At 37.9% G+C, this 18941-nt stretch overlaps 1 protein-coding gene across 8 annotated transcripts in view; it reads right to left on the bottom strand.

The window, feature by feature from the left end:
- The window catches only part of ZC3H14 (zinc finger CCCH-type containing 14), a 38244-nt gene extending 20579 nt beyond the window's left edge, over positions 1-17665 (bottom strand). For 3 of the 8 annotated variants that reach the window (XM_070593567.1, XM_070593568.1, XM_070593572.1), the window contains exons 1-9: positions 17425-17634; positions 16754-16796; positions 12088-12202; positions 9606-9646; positions 8959-9154; positions 8170-8599; positions 7464-7624; positions 6973-7073; positions 5237-5392 (exon numbers count right to left, since the gene is read on the bottom strand). In XM_070593567.1, the coding sequence (XP_070449668.1) occupies positions 5237-5392; positions 6973-7073; positions 7464-7624; positions 8170-8599; positions 8959-9154; positions 9606-9646; positions 12088-12202; positions 16754-16796; positions 17425-17460 (1279 nt within the window). In that variant the 5' untranslated portion in view covers positions 17461-17634. Of the gene's footprint in view, positions 1-5236; positions 5393-6972; positions 7074-7463; positions 7625-8169; positions 8600-8958; positions 9155-9605; positions 9647-12087; positions 12203-16753; positions 16797-17424 lie in introns of all 8 variants that reach the window. The other 5 variants (XM_070593565.1, XM_070593569.1, XM_070593566.1 and 2 more) reach the window with 4 other exon arrangements.
- Between the last annotated feature and the right edge of the window lie 1276 nt (positions 17666-18941).

The following is an 18941-nucleotide window of genomic DNA, read 5'->3' as shown; positions in this document are numbered from 1 at the left end:
CCTAGAGAGTAACCAGTGAGAAAGCAAAAGAGGGCAGAGGCTCTAGGAGGAAGGTACCTAAGAACAAATGGGAACCCAAAGATTTAATACTACAAAATGATAGACTTTTAGGCTATAACACAGTTAGGCAATGCAAGAAGAGGGAAAAAAAGAAATAAGAACACAAGAAAAACAAAAAACTATATGAGAGCAGAAAAAATAAACTCTAGGGAACTCCTAAACAAAGAACTGTAGAAAACGTAAATTTGGCCCTATAATATTCATATAGTCTTAATAATGTAAACACTGCTTATTGGTTCTCAACTTTTAGAGTCAACCTCCAAAGCATGGTAGTTTTAACTAGGAAAACAGAACAAAAGGTAAATTTGCTCATCTTTGACAATATAAAAGTAGAGATGACAAAGTGTAGAAGGTGAGAGTGAGAAAAGATATACAAGAATTAAAGGACATCAACATCTTTTATCTTTTGGAAGTCAAAATACATTGAAATTGAAGAGTTAAAATACATTGAAATATAGTTAATCAGACAAGAAACAGATATTTAGTGTACTACTTAAAATTACAAAATTAACTAATAAATGAACTAAAAATAGTGATTTTACTATATAGGCTTGGAGGCAGGGAAACGTGGGAGATTCTGACATTTTGTAGCAAAAATCAAAAGATACCATCTATACTTGGTGAATTAAACAGTGGTATAAGCACATTATTACAGACATGGAGAAAATTAAAGAAAGTCATAAATGGAAGCATTTAAAAGTGGTGGCCTCTGGGGAAAAAAAGCGTGAAGAAGAATGAGCAGGGAATGTTACTCTTTATTTTAAATTTTTCTATATACTATTGGGTTATTTTCTAATCTATCACCAGATATTACAATTTTATTTTTCCAAATTTTCTAAGGTGAGCATATATTTCATAATGTAAAATATTTTAAGTATATATATTTTTATGCAACATATACCAAATAGGAAAAATAAAAGGAAATCCACGCCTAGATACATCGTAGTGAAACTGCAGAACATCAAAGACAAAGAGAAGATCTTGAAAGCAGCCAGAGAAAGGACAGATCACCTACAAAGGAACGACAGATAATTAGAATGATAGAAGTCGACTCAACAACAATGGAAGCCAGAAGACAATGGAATAATACAATGCAAATAACTGTTGTTAACCTAGACCTGGGTATCCAGCAAAACTACTGCACAATAACAAGGAGAAATAAAAAGGCTTACAGGTAAACAGACTTTTGGGAAATTTACCACCAACATACCTATTCTAAAGAAACTTCCAACGAACATACTTCAAAACTACTTCAAAATATTAGAAAATGATGATCCCCAAATAACATTCAAGAGATGTGAGAATAAAAAATAATAAACATGTTGGTAAATCTGAATAAACAGTACCATTTTATATGGTAAAATAATAACAGTGGTACCCAAATTATGCATTTTTAAAAGGGCCAAAATGAAACAACATATGTCAGGAGGGTAAAGACTGGAGCTAAGGTATTCTAAAGTCCATTTTCCCTTTGGGAATGGGGTCACAATATTAACTTTCGGAATATTTAATTAAATCTGCATGGTAAAATTTCAGGGGTAACCACTAAAGAACAGAAATGGAGTGTTTAAATTTAAACTAGCAAAAAAAATGTAGAGCAACAGTAGCAATAGTAATTAATGAATCTTAAAAAAGGGAAAAGAGGAGAAAGATCAAAAGCAGGCAAATACAAACCAAAAAAGATGACAGAAACTAATCTAATTACATCAATAATTATAATAAATGTGAATGGTTTAAACTTTCCAATAAAAGGCAAACTCAGATTGGATTAAAACACAATCTAGCTTTTTATTTAAAAGATATACATGCCTAAAGCATAACAAAAGAAAAGTGAAAACGAAGGCATGGAAAACAGATATATGGGCCAAATACTAACTAAATGGCTATATCACTATCAGACAAAACTGACTTTAAGATAAAAACATCATTTGGTAGAGAGGGTTATACATAAAGATAAAAGGTTCAATTCCCTGAGGAAAATCTAACAATTTTAACTATATATGCACCCTAGTTTAAGAGCCTCAAAATAAACGAAGCAAAAACTGATAGAGGTATAGAGAAATTAAAATAAATTTGTCATCCTGATGGGCGATCTCAAGACCTTCTCTCAATTATTGATAAGTCAAGCCAACCAAAAATTAGCAAGGTCAAGATTTGAACAACATAAATTTAGAGCTTTATCTACTAAATGCAGAATTCTCAATCCAACAATTAGAGTTCACTTTCTTCCAAAATGCACATGAAAGATGTACAAAATTAAGTCTTAATTTTCAAAGAATATTATACAGATCACATTATCTGACTACAATGCAATTAAGTCAAACATATATAACAAAAAAGATTGTAAGACAAAAAAATAAATAAAACTTCCATATACTTAAAAACATTTCCAAGGAACTCACGGATCAAAGATGAAGATCGTAATGGGAATTAAAGATAGAGTAATAATGAAAACATTATGTATCAAAATTTGTGATATGCAGCAAAAACAACACATCAAGAGAAATTTACAGCTTAAGAAGACAGGCTAAGATAAATTAATAAGAAAAAATACAGACCAATATAGTAAAAATAAGAGCAGAAATCCATGAAAGAAAAAAAAGACACCAAAAGAGAATCAATAAAGCCAGATTACTGTTGCTGTGCTAAGTCTCTGAAAAGACTGGCAAAATAAATTTCTCGTGACAGATTAATCCAAGACAAAAAGAGAAAAAGCACAAATATTGTGAGGTGAGCAAGCTAGTAAAAATAGAGGCAAAAGAGATGAAAGAACACTATCAACAACTCAGGCCAATACATGTACACATTTAGATTTTTAAAAACTTGTCAGAGAAAACTATGAAACACTGAGTAAGCACATTAATGAATAGCTGTTTGCAGAGTGTCACTTTGCACTTGTGAACCAATGAAACCAGTAAAAGTCCTCATCAAAAGAGGTACTTAATGCCATTTAAATTTTTTAACCTTTTATTTTAAAACAATGATAAAAAAAACCACACAAAACAATAGCTTACTGAATTTTGATAGGGCAAAACACCTTTATAATCACCATCCAGGTCAAGAAAACAGAATTGTGTCATCCACCCCAGAAATCTCTCCATGTGCTCCATCCTAATCAGTCCTCTTCAAAAGTAATCACTAGTATGAATATGCCTTTTATAGTAATACCTAGAGTTTCTTTGTGGTTTTATCACACAAGTGTGCTTCCCTAGACACTACAGCTTAACCTGGACCCTTTTATTTTAATTTCTCTTTTAAGTCTTTTAATCTAGAATTCTCTTGCTGTCTGAACTATATAGTGTCCCAGAGATGGTACTTTGTCTACTGCAAGCTCACGGTGCAGCAACCAACATATTCCTCTGACCTCTGCACTTCCTGCAAGCTGAACGCTAGACTGAAGGCTTGATCATGCAGGTTCAAATCCTCTGGCAAGACTAAGGTAGTGCTTCATTCTTTCATCAGGAAGCACAAAACAGCTGGTTTTCACTTAAAAACAAATGGTTTAGTAGCCACTAATGACCAGGGCTTAGATTCATTAATTGACTGTGAGTTGCAAGAAAATAAAATAAAATAAAGAACTATAATTCTATCATTTTGTGTTCACTTATTAGCTACAAAAATTTTAAGAATTTCCCTCATCTACTATATCAAGTGTTGACACATGTTTTGTATTTTAGGTTGTCTGGGCTATTTGGTCTATTTCAACTATTCAACTCTGTGGTTGTAGTATAAAAGCAGCCTCAGACAATACACAAGTGAATGGGCATGGCATGGTTCCGATAAATCTTTATTTACAAAAATAAGTGCTAACTCCTCCTATTACACTTGGTTACCCAGTGGTACCATTCTTAGAGGAAAGACAGCTAAAAGCTCAATTACTTTATCTGGTTTTCAAGATAATGAGTTAGTATCTATTATCCTCCAGGTGACCAACTAAGGGTTTACATTTTAAAAATATCATTACGAAATCATAGGTTTAAACCCGTTTAATGGCCTTAAATCCACTGCAATTCTTATACCCTTACTGAAGCTCAAATCCCACTTTCCAGTTGCTCTTCACAAACTGGCCCACCTACACTTTCTAGTTAGTACCTTCTGGCTGTTTTGGGGTTTTCCTGTTCCTGGGCCCATCATTTCTTGGAATTGCACATAATGCTGACGTGGCAAATTGCACATTACAGTCAAAGATTTTTTTTTTAAAAAAAAGAGAAGAGACAAATACAGGATGGAATCATAATGTGTCATGAAATAAGCAAACGTGAGATGAACCTGAAACAATTTAAAGGACACAGCTGAGGAGGAATGAAAAAATGTATTCCAGTGTTAGAAAAGTATGTTAGAAATAACATGATAAGCATACAGTTTTGGTGGGGTTTTTCAATTAAGGTCTTAGTAGAAGAAAAAAAGAAGAAACTAGAATCTTTCCTGATGGGAACAGAATAATCAGGTGGGAGAACAGTGGAGAAAGGCTGGGCAGGCCCAGGGGCCAGATAATGAAGCTGCCTAAAGGCCAGGCTGATGGCATCAGTTCTGAAGGCAAAGGCAGGGGGAACACTATAAATGCTCTCACAGAGGAGTCACATGAGCAAAGTCACACTTTAGACAGAAGAGTGTCTGCGTAGGAGTTGGGGGTGGGGGGCTGAGAGAAAGGAAGCAGAAAAATCAGCTGGAAGCTAACTGTAGTATGTTAGGCACAGGGGATAAAGTAGGGCCACCGGGACAGTAAGGCAGATCTGGCAAGTGACAGAGACAGGATGGGAAGAGAAGGGAGACTTAAAGATATGATTTCAAGTTCAAGAGAATAGGGGTAAGATTAACAAAAAGAAAAGGAAAAACGTAGATATCTGTGTACCTTTAGGTAGGAGCTTTCTAAAGACCAGCAAAATACTAATAATTATTAAGGCTGGGTGACTGAGTTTACGGGAATTCATCGCACTGTTCTTGCCACTTTTGAGAACACTAAAAATTTCCGTAATAAAAAGATTTTTAAAGTTCTGCGAAATCTAAGTATAGACTTTCCTCACGTTACCTTCTCATTCTATTTTTGGACCTAAAGAGCACTTTTCTCATAGTATAACTAACATTTCATAAACACCTAACATTTCATAAACACCCATTACAAAATATTTAATGCCTCATGAAAAAAGTTAGAATGAAATATGATTTAAATTATTACCTTGACTTTTTTCTATGTTATCTCCCTTTATTTCCTCTTCTTTAACGGGGGGGCTTATTCTGGGAGTTTTGCTTTGCCCCTGAACCATTTCTGCTAGCAATTCTTCTTGAGAAGTTCGAGTTCTGGGAGCAACTGGAAGTGTCTGTTTCTGTGAGACTTTTACATAAAATGCAAAAAAAAACCGGAAAAGCAAATACAGTAATATATCAAAACTCAACAGTGAATATGTTCTATTAAACATAAATGCCTGCGTGGGGTTAGAACACGAGGAGTTTGAAACAGTTCATAGATATCACCTCACTCTTTCTTACAATATTCCCAAGAGATAGGTACCTGACTTAGATACTCCTATGTATGTAAACAGCAGCTATACATTTTAAACCACACGCCATAAAAACACTGCAGCACATACGCATCCATTTTTAACCAAATGCAGTTTAGGTTCTGCTTCATGATCCTGTAACAATTTCAAACTGTAATTTAGATAACCTAGGTAACTTTAGTTTCAATGCTACTGCTCAAAAAACTTGCAAAATCTCCAACTATTATAAGAACAGAAAATTTAAAGGTCACAGTGAGTAAAATTCTCTAAAAGTCTCAGCATTCTCAACACTAAATATTGCTGACAAGACGAAAAGAGGGAAGGTAAACAGATGAATCATTAGGTCAAGTGTTGGCATTTGCCTGATAATCTTTATCGTGTATGCCAAAACCTGTTGAATTTTATGTTCAAGGTTAAATTAGGGATGAAGAGAGGCAAGGGGACAGATGACTATCAGGATTAAAAGTTGATAGCTTAGTTTACTTCACTTTAGGAAGGGGTCACTAAAAGAGAATGGAAAAGCAGAACAATGCTAAAAGAATGGTCATCAAATCCATCAAAAGTAAAAACAGAAATTTTTAGAGTGGGTTATTAGCTTATTAACAGAAACTTTTACACACTGGCTATAGCATGTGTGGCACAGTGTACAGAATTTAACGGCAATATGGCACCACCATTTGGTTTGCATTTCAGCATGAGCCTTCTGTAAGATCAAATTATAGCTGACTCATCATCTCCTTTTTTTTAAAAATACGTAATACTTCTATATTCTCTCAAAATGATTTAGTACTTCCACTAGGACTGGGGCAGGAACTTCACAAGTAAGTCAATTCTCCACCTTATATTCTATTTATGGGTTCTACTGAAAGGAAAGAAACCAACCTGTTCATATACTAGACAAATTTTGCTAAGTTCAGCCTCTCAGTGTTATCCAATTTTGCTTTTTATACGTCATAAATTCACAGCCAATAGTGACTCTAATGCTACAAATATGAAAGTCCCATCTTTATCAAAACTCCCTTTAAAATTTCTATTTATTATATGTTTCACACACATTGGAAAGAAGGAGTAAAAGGCATTACAGTTGCTCAAAGAGCTAAATTCCAGGGGCTGGCCCCATGGCTGAGTGGTTAAGTTCACGCGCCCTGCTTCAGTGGCCTGGGTTTCGCTGGTTCAGATCCTGGGTGTGGACATGGCACTACTCATCAGGCCATGCTGAGGCGGCATCTAAATTCCACTGAAAGTTTCTCCAACTGGTCAAATCTCCTTTTAAAACCATTCTTCTCCAAACCTCATGTTAGTCTTGACATCTAGCAGACGCCTTTATTTTACCACAACCTGGGGAGCATCATTTCTAGCTTACACAAGAGTTACAGAAATCTTACTTAAAGTAAACATAATACATTTAAGTTACCTGTAGAATAGTTAGTTGTTTTTGTAACAGATTCTTGAGCTTCAGAAATAGCCTTCAAAATTAGATTCTTGTTAGCTTGTTTAGAAGGTGGAAGTGAAGGTCTAAAGAAGTTAAGAAAGGTATTTTGATTAAATTTTAGATTTCAGTTCTTTACATGCTAGCCATCTATTATCGTTTTTACTGCAGCCTTCTCTTAGGTTTGGAATACACCAGCTGCAGTGTTTAGGAAATGCCCACTAGATTGGACCCTTATAACTTTTTAAAATAATGAATCTGGATCAACTCCCCCACTCTCATATTACACATTTTAATATTCTCTACAATATTCTCCAATTTTAAGCAATTTTTCTTTCATCAATATAAGTGTTTCTCAAAAACCAATGGAAAAGCCTTACATGTTACTACATTTTTATTTTCATGACATCCTCTTCAAGACACCCAGAAGACTCCATTAGGCAATTAAAGATTAATTTACAGACATGTAAAGGTACCTCCTTTCAGGCTTTGCTGGCACTGACACACTGCTGGAGATGCTTCCTGTACGGGACCCACAATCATCATCTTCCTCCTCCTCTTCTCCATCATGATTGAATTTTTTTACTTTAACAACTGAACTTACCACAGGCAACTTTCTCTTCCGAAAGTTTTCTTCCTGAAATCAGATAAATGTATGCTTACCTAGTCTCAGAAAGCAACAAAGTTCTACCATGGAATATTTTCTTCTTCTTAAGAAAAAGCCAATCATATTAAGAATTATGGGCTATTTCCTGGTTTCTTTTAAAAATATAAATATTATCCCCAATAGCCAAGCTTTAGCTAAAATAAAAACTAGTGCTTTAATATTTATTTTAAACAGCAGCATACAGCACTGTTAAGGAAACTAATAAAATGGAGTTACTTGGTTGTTTACTAGTAATAGCCATGAAAAATCTAAAGTTGACCTAAAATCCCCTCAAAATTATAAGGTAAACTTAAAGCTATCTCAAATGTGGGCATCCCAGGAAAGTAAAGAAGATGCAAAACATCTATACTAGCCAGTTGCGAAGAGGAAAATCTGACTGGTGATAATATGTTGAGTAGTAAAAAATCAGTTTAAAATAAACTTACAAAACACATTTACTTATTTCACATACCATTTAGTATTAAGAACTGCCAACTTTCAGCCTAACAAGCCAGAATTTCTAAGTATATACAAACCTCAATACTCATTTTTTCGGCGTTGTTTCTGAAGAAGGGACTATAAGTCTCTTCTAAGCTGTTCAGCACTTCTGGTTCACACAAACGTCCTGTTTCATACACCCGGCTGTTCTGCATATCGAGTTGCTTGACAGCATGAATACTGTTTTGCTGCTGTTGAAACTGTAACCTGTTTAAATGAGCACCACTATCTGCATTTCGACTTGCAGGTGGTCGATAAATTTCAATAGAAGGGCGAGAAGAACCATATGTAAGTGTCACTGTAGGTTTTTTCTGAGATAAGGGATTCTCCTGCACAAAGTTGAGATCTTCATCAATGAGATCATCTGGTTCTGGCTTAATATCAATCACATCTTCAGAGGGTGCTGGCTCCCTCAGAGGTTTCACTGTTGACATTAGTCGGGTTGCAGCTCCATCATCATAAGTCTGTCTATTTTTTAAAAAACACACGTACACACAAAGTATTACAACCAAGTTAGAGCAGTATCTTTAAAACTTCGAAGAATATTTACTTAAATTTTAATGAGTAAGTTTGGATACTCCCTTTACGTATTCCATTAAAAACTACTTTGAAATTGCATTCTTTTTTTAAATTTTGACTTATTACGTTTGAGTTAAAAAATAAAATAATGAAAGGATAAGACCAAAAGTTATTTAAAAAAAATTGCTCATGACCACCTCCCTGCCTCCAGCAGTTTCTGAAAACAGTAATTTAAAGATATAAAAACTAAAGTAAATGTCACACACACATACCCACCTGTCTACAGCATGTCTACCCAGGACTCTTACCTAACACTAGTGGTTTTCTGCTCCTGAGAACTTGTAGAAACTCTAGAATCTCTTTTTTCAGGTCTAGTGCTAGAAACTGCAAGGGGTGGCACTGCAGCTTCGTGCCTTCTCTCATCTCCCCGACTGAAATTGCTCTTGTTTGAAGGCACGTTATTATCAAAGATGTTGGTATCAGAAGACTTTAGACTGGAAGGATCTGGAAAGGAGAATACATGGTTCTTGTAAGCTATTTTTATTACTTTGAACCTTCTCTGTCCTCATCACCAACTTAAAACCAATACATTTTGTTCCACAACATTTTTAATGGCCGGATATTATTCCATACATAGTAATATAATCATTTATTCACTTTACTATTATTGAATTTTTAAGTAATTTTCAATCATAAATCATGGCTAAATCATGGCACCCACCTATAATTATTTCCTTAGGATAAAATGTATAGTTCCCCTTCCCTTAAAATTATCTTTCAGTTATATTAAATTTATTGCTCTTAAATTCATAAAAATATGTGCTTCCTAAAAAAGTTCCAGTGAACTGTTTTCAAATTTATAGGTTTTTTTCCCCAAAGAAGTATATATCACTTTAGAAATAATACAACCACATGCTATAACAAATTCCAAAAAACCCACTTTTATGAATCTTACCAGTTGTAACAGAGCGAAGTTTATCTAATACACCATGAAGCCTAAAAGAAAAAAAAAATTAAAGCTTCCTTCAGGCAAGAAACATTTCATTTCAAGTGTCACTCTAAACTTGATGACATCATAGAATCAATCTTCAGATAAACGGTAATAAACGGTATTTAGTGCATAAACAGTATTAGAATAAACTTAAAGCTTCACATTTTAAAAAAGGCTTTACATGAATACTGCAGAAGCCAATTAAAAATACGATTTTTTCATCACTATTTTCAACATTTAGCCTCTGCAACAATAAGGGCAGGGATATCATCTGATCACAGAGTCTTGATCTACAAAGAATGTCATTTTGTTTCATAAGGACTAAAGACTCAATGTAGCTTATGGTAAAAGAAAATAAAATATCACAAACGTAATACAGCTCATTATTACAATCGTTTAAGCACAGTTTAAATCTACTTTATTTTTATGGTTTCTGGAACTTAACTCTGAGAAATAAAAGAAACTTAAAAATAATCTCAAAATATACTGTGTCACTTCACTATGTTATTTACAAAACTAATGTGGTAAACAAGCACGGGCCACAACCTTGCTTATAATATAACCTATGTTAGTAGTTATGTACAAAGCAAATTTGCCTTACAATCCTTCCAAGAAGCCAGGCCTCCTGAAAACACGAGAAATATCTCATTATAATATTTCACCCAGAACCCAGTCACATGCCACTGTACCCTAGGACACAATTATTACAGAGCTCCACAGAATCAGAATAGTCTGTTTGAGGCTGGTGTCAATGAACACTTGGGAAAGCAAAGTGGCAAAACAGAGACACCATCACTTTCAGCACATGTTAAAGAACTGAATTTATGGCAAGAAGAGAAAGTTGAATTAATGTGATTTTAAATTCAAATTGAGTCAGTAGTCTGTTTATGTAAGAAATCTGTGTGAAGTATTCCATCAAGTTATCTGAGAAAGGATCTACTAGATCAATCTTCCATGTTATATTAGAGACTCAAACCCAAAGCGATCCAAAGATTGAACCAAAAGTTAGAGCATAAAAAACGTCTATGAAACAAAACAAATACCTGGACTGATGAAGACTTGAAAAAAAAAAGTTCTCATGATAACAGTAATTTCCCCAGTCTAAAGTACCATGTTCTATCTCTCTTTTTTGTAAATTCTGGGGACAAACTGTAACAAGTGGTTAGGTCATCCACACTGCAGGAGTGCAGGCACCAAAACATTTGAGGATTGACCACTGCACTCAATGTTCTTCAAAATTGTGTAATATAAACCTGGCGGATGCTATGCGGAATTTCAAGAAAGCCTCACAAGAGTTATAAAGCAAACAACTGCCTGCTGGGGCAGAAACACCTTCAAGACAGACTTTGGTTTAAAGGCAAGAAGTTAACCAGCTTCAGATCCCTCCTTAGTGCCCCCTATTCCCTCTCGCAGTCTCTTGTCATTCAAATTAAGCAGGCCCCCCTGCTCATTCAACTTCTGCTCCATCATCAACTTGTGCTATAGCTGGTGGTTCCCAGTATGAGGCCCCTTATATGAATATTTCCTGCTCTATTCTCAGCCACATCACTATCCCCCAGTCCTCATTCTACTTCAAACCTGGTACCAGAACTTGGCCTGCTTTCTTAAATTGAATCTTATGCTTTTAGTCAGTATTCTCAACTAAAAGCATATGCAGTTTGAAAAAGGACATTGAAAATTACAACAGTAATTCATATTTGAACACAGAGTTGCCTCTTTTAAAATTCCAAACTTCAAAAAGTTGCCAGTTTTATTTATTTATTTTTTTTGCTGAGGAAGATTCACCCTGAACTAACATGTACTGCCAATCTTCCTCTTTTGTGTACGTGAGCCACCACCAGAGCACGGCCACTGACAGCCAAGTGGTGTAGGTCTATGCCTAAGAACCGAAACTGGGCCACTGGAGAGGAACATGCCAAACTTAACCAGTAGGCCACTGAGGCTGGCCCCAAAAGTTGCAAATTTGTAAAAACCTGACTTGAAATTTTGTCAAAAAACCCTGCCCCCTAAGAGTTAACTCATTAGAAAAACTAATTTAGGAAGTCTTCCAGTCGAAAAAACATCTGTAACTGGTTTTGGTGGGGGAGAAGGAATGATAAGATGCAGAAGTTTACAAAATAAACACAATAACTACAATTAACATAGATTAAGGACTTGCTATGGGCCAGTCACAGCTATAAGCACATTACGCGTATTAGCTCATTTAATCCTCACAAACAATCATACAAAGGTGATTTACTGTTCCCATTTTACAGATGGAGACACCATTGCAAGAGGCAGATCCAGGATTCAATCTCAGCAGTCTGGCTCCAGAAGCTGTGCTCTCATCACAATCTGCCTCTCCGTACTGAATCTGACTCTCCTATCAAGAACCTCTTTTCAGACAGAAGATGTACTCTGACTTGTGGCAAACTTTGGTCTGAGGGGTAAATATTCAGAAACATACCATACGGTGAATCGAATTGTGTTGTTCCCTAGAAACAGGGACAGGTCCTCTGTCATTTGGTCCTGACTTTTCTTGTTGGCCACCATCACCATAATGTAATCAGGAAGCTCTTCATCTATTTAAAAGGAAAAGTATATAAAAACTTTTTTACGTTTTCCTCAGCATTTTCTCCTACTTAAAGTTGACGTGCTTGAAAATATAGATGTAGCTCGGCTCTACTGGAATTATGGTGGACAAGGAAGCATAGCTTTTTTTCTCTGCATTCCATAGGTATTTCAATTACTAGAGGAATAGGAACTAGGAATGACTAACGCATACTTAGAAAACTAGATATTGTGAATTACAGTATCAAACTTGAGAATCCAATCATTTCCTTGAATTTTTAATAATGCTCATTAATTTCAGAAAAACTTCCAGAAAGCACACGGACACTCCTCAAGAATAATAATTGAGTTTTGTGTTTATTTGTTTCAAAATGATACTCATTTCTCAAGAGAACACCTTTATCCTTGGCAAAGACAGATTTCAATTAATTAGGGTAACAAACTTGCAGCAACATCAAATAAACTAAAACCATCCAAAAATTCTACATCATTTAAAAAATTCAATCTTAAGATCAGTGAAATAATTTCAACTCAACTCATTGTTTTATCCTCATACCCTCCTACACAGTGATTATGGTGAAGCCTAGGACCAAAATCAAAAACCACTGCAATAAGAAGATAAGGAAGCAAAAGCCGTTTATTAGGAACTCTAATCCCCACCAAAAGAATTCCTTTAGATTCCTTAATACCTTAAATACCTATAATATTTCTATGTGGGCTGAAAGGTTCATTTCAGAATTACTATTAGACGTTTGTTTCATGGAGAAATAAAAATTCAGTTCAAGAAAAGCATAAATATACTGAAAAGCCCAATCTACAAGTGGAAAGAGAGAAATCAGAATATTTGATGGAGACGTAATATGATGTGAGGAGATACAAGTAGCCAGTCATTTACTATTTTCTTTGCAGAGTATCAAAAGGCTCCCACTGCTTTCTGACAATTTTAGTAAATAAGCCTGGTAGTTTATTTATGAAAAGTATACCTACTATGGGCTGCCACTGGTAACCCACAAAAGGTCAACAAATAGAAAAGCTGTAGTGCTTTGGCAGTCTTGACAGTTTTTCTCCTTCATAATGCCAGTAATAAAAACAGACTATGCTTTCCAGCACTGTATATTAATTTGCATTTTCTAAAATTTTACATAAATGAGATCAGTGTTTGCCTAGGTACAGGGTGGGGGCAGGGAAAGAGGGAGGGATACAAAAGAGCCCCAGGAAAATTTTGGCAGTGATGGATATGTTCAAGCTTGATTATGGTATATACAGGTCAAGATCAAATTGTACACTTTAAATATGTGCAGTTTACTGTATACCAATTTAATCTGAACAAAGCTGTTAGAAATTCATATTGTTTTCTCAGTAGACACAAAATGGGAAATAGGTGTCTAATAAAAAATTAATGTGTTCATGATACATTCCTACAGAATTATGATAGATTTCTCAACTTCATATACTGAAAAAAGTAAAAATTTTGAAGGTTTCTGTAAGCTCATACTTCTGAAATGTTACTGAAAGACTGCTCTGAATTATAACTGCCATTTCACTAAAGTGCTCCATTTCAAACAAACATACAAATGAGACCTCATCACTCTTAATAAAAAGGACTTTCTCACCCAATGCCCTGAAAACAGATACTCAAACATTTATTAAAGAGTTGTTTCTATAGCCTTAAAGGTTTCCAGGACTCTTGCTAGCACAAAGAGATTAGAAAGTCACCTTTTTCAGAAGGGCAATGATGTATATACATAAAAAAAGTAGGTAGCTAATTGTAAACATAAATTAATAATGTATACTTGTATTTCAAATCAAGTCTAATGGTGACCCCTGTTTACCCACTTAATCAACATTTATGAAAAAAATCAGGCTCTCTGCTCGGCCACTGGGACACGACAAATATGAAGTCTCTGCTCTCAAGAAACTTCCAATCAAGAAGCAAAGACAAGTTGAGAAGCTGTGTTAGCATGTTAACCGCTGGGAGAGATTTCAGGGAAGTTCTAGAGGAGCATACAAGAGTGACTCTTATCTGTTGATTCAAGTTTCTATTATAAAGTTAACAGAAACATCAAGAACCCAGAAGACTTGAGTTCTTTGGTCTTAAACCTGCTATTGACAAGCTCTTAAATTTAGCCCTCCCAAGAACTCCATTTCTTTATTTGTAAAAGGAGGAATATTACCTGCCACCCCCACACCAACACTGTGTTCAGAGACAAATAGAACTATATGAAAATATCTTGCAAACTGTAAAATATATATTTTTTAGTACAATTATATTTCATATTGGACTATGCTAAGTTTGTAACCAGGTTTTTAATAGGCTCAAAATCCTTGGTTTCAGATCTTTGCTAAATGCTAGGAAACATCAGTAAGATTGAATTTAGACCCAATGGACATGTGTTTGTGCTTTCATGCTCTAGAATTAAGAAAGTTCTCACTGTAGGTTTTCTGTGGATTTCTTTTTTGACCCCAACAAGTTCCTGGGACGTAGCTAGCATCCATTAAGTGTTGGATGAATAAATCAAGCCTGGTTCAGCTTCATCTATAACCTCTGAGCCTCAATTTTATTTTCTGTTAAAGTCTTACAACAATCCTGACAACAAATAATCTACAAAGTGTGCCCAGCACGTGGTAAATTAGCAATTTTCAAACATTTGGTCTCGGGCCCCCTTTGCACTCTTAAAAATTATTGATGACCCCAAAAAACTTTTATTTGTGTGAGTATATCTATTGATATTTACAATACTAGAAATTAAAACTGAGAATTTTAAAGTGTTTATCCATTTAAAATACACCTATCACAAGTTAAATTTTTATAAAGCTCCTTAACATCTGGTTTAAAAGAAGACAGCTGGATTCTAATTTCTGCTTCTGCATTTAATCTGTTGTGACACGTTGCTCTAATTGAAGAATGTGAAGAAAATCTGCTCTCACACAGACATGTACTTGGAAAAGAAAGGAGTATTTTAACAGCCTCTTCAGTTAATGTGGATATTCTTCTGTGATACTACACCAAAACTCTACAAGTGGTAGTTTTTTAAAGGTCAGCAGGAATATGGAAACTAAAACTATATCAATGACCATTGTACTCTGTTACATGAAAACCCATTGATCTATTCTGCACTTTTAAGGGATCTTTTAACCTTGCATAATTCTGTAACATCATGCATTGGTCATTTGAAAAAATACTGGTTCACTGAGCTGTACAAACCATTCACATGTTGATACATTTCATTATACAATATAAAGAATCAATTGCTAATATCTCCATTGATTTCATAGGAAATTTAAATACTGGGAAGCTGCCAAATTCATGGAGGGAGACACAAACTTTCCAAAATTCTGCTTTTCATTTGAAAGCTCAACTTCTGTCACTGGCAACAAAGTCTACCAGTTCTTTTACTTAGCTCTTTTTCAAGCAAATGTCTGCCGAATACTCAAGTGTACATAACTAGCCTGTCAGTCCTTCTTAGAAGTTACAATTGATGGCTCATGAAAAAGGTGGCTACTAGTCAGTACTCAACTCAATCATACAAATCCTTTCCCTCAAGACAACCTATCATGCTTCAGTATACCGCAGAAATACTTTATGAGTACTTCCTATCTCCTCATGCCATATATCAAAAAGATGTAGTCAAGCGCCAGGGTTTTAAAAAATATGTTTATGCTTCATCAATTACATTCCTAAGTGAAACTGGCGTTTCTTTTAACTGCAAGTGGAAGGGTGGTGAAGACTATGATGATTCCTTGTAGAGCTTGATTCAGGCTAAGGTACCCAAGACTACCTTTGTACAATCCAAATGTCAGCACAGTGAATACGGCAAGTACCTGTCAGTTTTAATACGTAAACAGTTTTGACTTCAGAGACCCCTGGGGTCTCTCACCCCTCGAGAACTACTATCTCAAGTAGTAGCTATTATTTTTGTAGAAGGCACCACCAGCTTTGGAGCCAAACAGACCCAGGGTCTCAATCCATAAAACCCTGCTCAAGTAAGCACTCTTAGCCTCAGTTTCCTTGCTCATACAATTGGGGATTTTACCGATTGCGTTCCAGCGTTCTCCTGGGGATTATCATGACCTAATGCATACACAACAGTTAAGCACAGTGCCTGGCCAAGAATAAACAGTCAAATTATAAATTATAGAAGAATAAAGAGGAAATGGACACATTACTGTCAGGAGGTAAGAGAGATCTGAAAATAAAACTCACTGAACCAGGACAGAGGCAAGCCAGAAAGCACCAAGCATTAATATCCAAAATAATAACTCTGAAAAATGAAGAGGACAGTAAAGACAAATCGGACAAACATTAAGGAAAATATGACAGAGCCTCAGCAAAGGAAGCTAAACAATTTCAAAGCATTCTATTAGAAGGGGGTTTGATTAAAAAAAAAATGGTTGCATACAGAGCTTTCAATGGAAAAAAAAATAACCAGGGAGTATCAGATTTGAAAGTAGAAGGGGGCCTCTCAAGAGTCAAAAGTACGACAGAAAAAAATGCATTCACTAGAATTCAATTAGCTGCAAACTCTAAATTCTACTAGGCTAACAGGAACAAAAGAACTTACCCACATAAGCTCCTAATTCTTGCAATTTCCCCTTAATGGCACTCTGAGGGGGGTGGGAAAAAAAGACAAACGTTGCGAGTGAGAAACGTGGCCCTTGGAAAACAAACCAACTCTGCAGCACAGAGGCAACTTCGCGGGCGCGCGCACCGCCTGCCCCTGGGCGCCCCGGGGAGCGGCGGGCAGGCGCCCCGACCCCCTCCCCTATCTGGCCCCCTCCCCGCCCAGCGGCCCCGCCCCCCGGCCCCCTTCCCTCGTCGCCGCGGCCCCCTCCCACCTCGCCGTCCCCCGGTTCCCTCCCCCGTCCCTGCAGTCCCCTCGCCGTCCCCGCGGTCCCCTCCCCATGCCCGCGGCGCCCCCTCCAGCAGCGTCCCGACAGCGGTTCACTGCTCGGCGGCGCGCGGCTCCCGCTGGGCCCCCCACGCCTCCTTCCGTTTCCCGGCGGCTCCTTCTCCGGCCGCGGCCCCGCTCTCTGAGGCCGCGTCTGCGCCCAGGTCCGAGGCGGCCTGGCCGAGGCGGCGACACTGGCCGGCCCCGCGGCCCGTCAGGAGCGCCCGGCAGCGACCAGGCCGCGGCGTCCAGGCCGGGCCCACGGTCCCCGTTACTCCTGACAACCGCACGCCCGCCTGCCCGCCGAGGCCCGACTTCCCGCCCCCGCCCGACCCGGGCCTCACCCGGATCTTGCGGCTGATCTCGGTGCCGATCTCCATGGCCCCGCGGCGGCCGGCGGGCTCAGCACTGCGCGGCGCAACGCTTCCCCGCAGCCCCACCGCCGCCACCGTCACCGCCACAGGCTCCGCCGCTCCCGGCCGCGCGCTCTGCGTGACCCGCCCCCACCGGCCCGGCACTCCAGAGCGAGCCGAACCCAGCGCGCCTGCGCCGGTGCCTGCGCCTGCGCACACCTGGACCCGCGAAGCTTGCGCTCTGGCGACCTCTGCTGCCGGCTGGGAGAGCAAAGGCGTCCGGACGCCTTCGCCGTCTTTGGGCTTCTCCCGGCCCCTGGGGAGCAATTCGCCCTTCCTTTTCCTCGCCCGCACTTATTCATTTTACTCTCCTTTGGAAAATAAAGATCAACTAAATGTGCAGCGGATAGATCCCTTGCTTTGGTGTGAGATCCGAATTCGAATCCAGCCTTCACTTACCGTTAGTGTGATACTGGTTTAGATGTTTAAAGTCTCGAGTCCTCGGTTTTCCTGTATGTTAAATAGAGACCGCCTCCTAGTGGTTGCATTATAATTACACTTTGAGGGAAAATGGAATATCCAGCGCAACAGAACCAATCCATCCTAGTTCTCTTTGACTCCTGAACTACCTGGTTCTCCTGGGTCTGTTTCTACTTTCCTTCTCTCAGGCCCATCGGTGGTCTTTTCTCAAGATCTAATTCTCATCGTCCTGCTCCTCTGTCTCTGAACCATCTTCTTTGGAGAACTCTTTTACGACTTCAACTCTCACCTCTATGCTGATAATAACCGAATTTTCCATCAGCCCTGAGTTCTCATCTAAACCCCACTCCCAAATTCCACTTGTATTTTCTCCAAATTCAGCACATCAAAACTGAAGTCTTCATCTTTCCCTTCCCCCATTTAGATTAGTTTCTACTCCTGACGTCCCTATTTCTATCAATAGCAGCTTAGTTCTCCCTGTCAGTGTTCACAAAACCTTAGAATCAGAGTAAGCATAGAGAGAAGTTTCGGTTCTTCCCTATATCCACTAATTCCTGAAGTGGACTTTATTATTTATCGATTGCTGCATAACTAATGACCACACACTTAGCTGCTTAAAACACACACGGTTATCATCTTTGTGCTTTTCATGGGTCAGCAATCTGAGCACGGTTTATCTGGGGCCTCTGCTCAGGGTCTCACAAGGCTGCCGCTGAGGTGTCAGGCAGGCTGTGTTCTCATCTGGGGTCTTGACTGAGGAAGAAGCCATTTTTAATCTCGTTTAGGTTGTTAGCAGAATTAATTTCTTTGCTGCTTTATGAGTGAGAGCCCCAGCTTTTTCCTGGCTGTTGTCTGGAGGCTACCCTCCAGTTGTAGAGGTTGCACACAGCTCCTTGCCATGGGCTACTCCAACGCGGCTGCTCACTTCAGGGAGCCCTCAAAGAGAGTCTCTCAGCTCAGGGAAGGCCCAGGCTTCTTTCACTTAAGTAAGTCAGGGCCACTCAGGGCCTGGCCCCCAAATCAACTGA

This window comes from Equus przewalskii, chromosome 25 (assembly GCF_037783145.1).
Source record: "Equus przewalskii isolate Varuska chromosome 25, EquPr2, whole genome shotgun sequence".
Classification (NCBI taxonomy): domain Eukaryota; kingdom Metazoa; phylum Chordata; class Mammalia; order Perissodactyla; family Equidae; genus Equus; species Equus przewalskii.
This window is presented reverse-complemented; position numbering and strand designations above follow the sequence as displayed.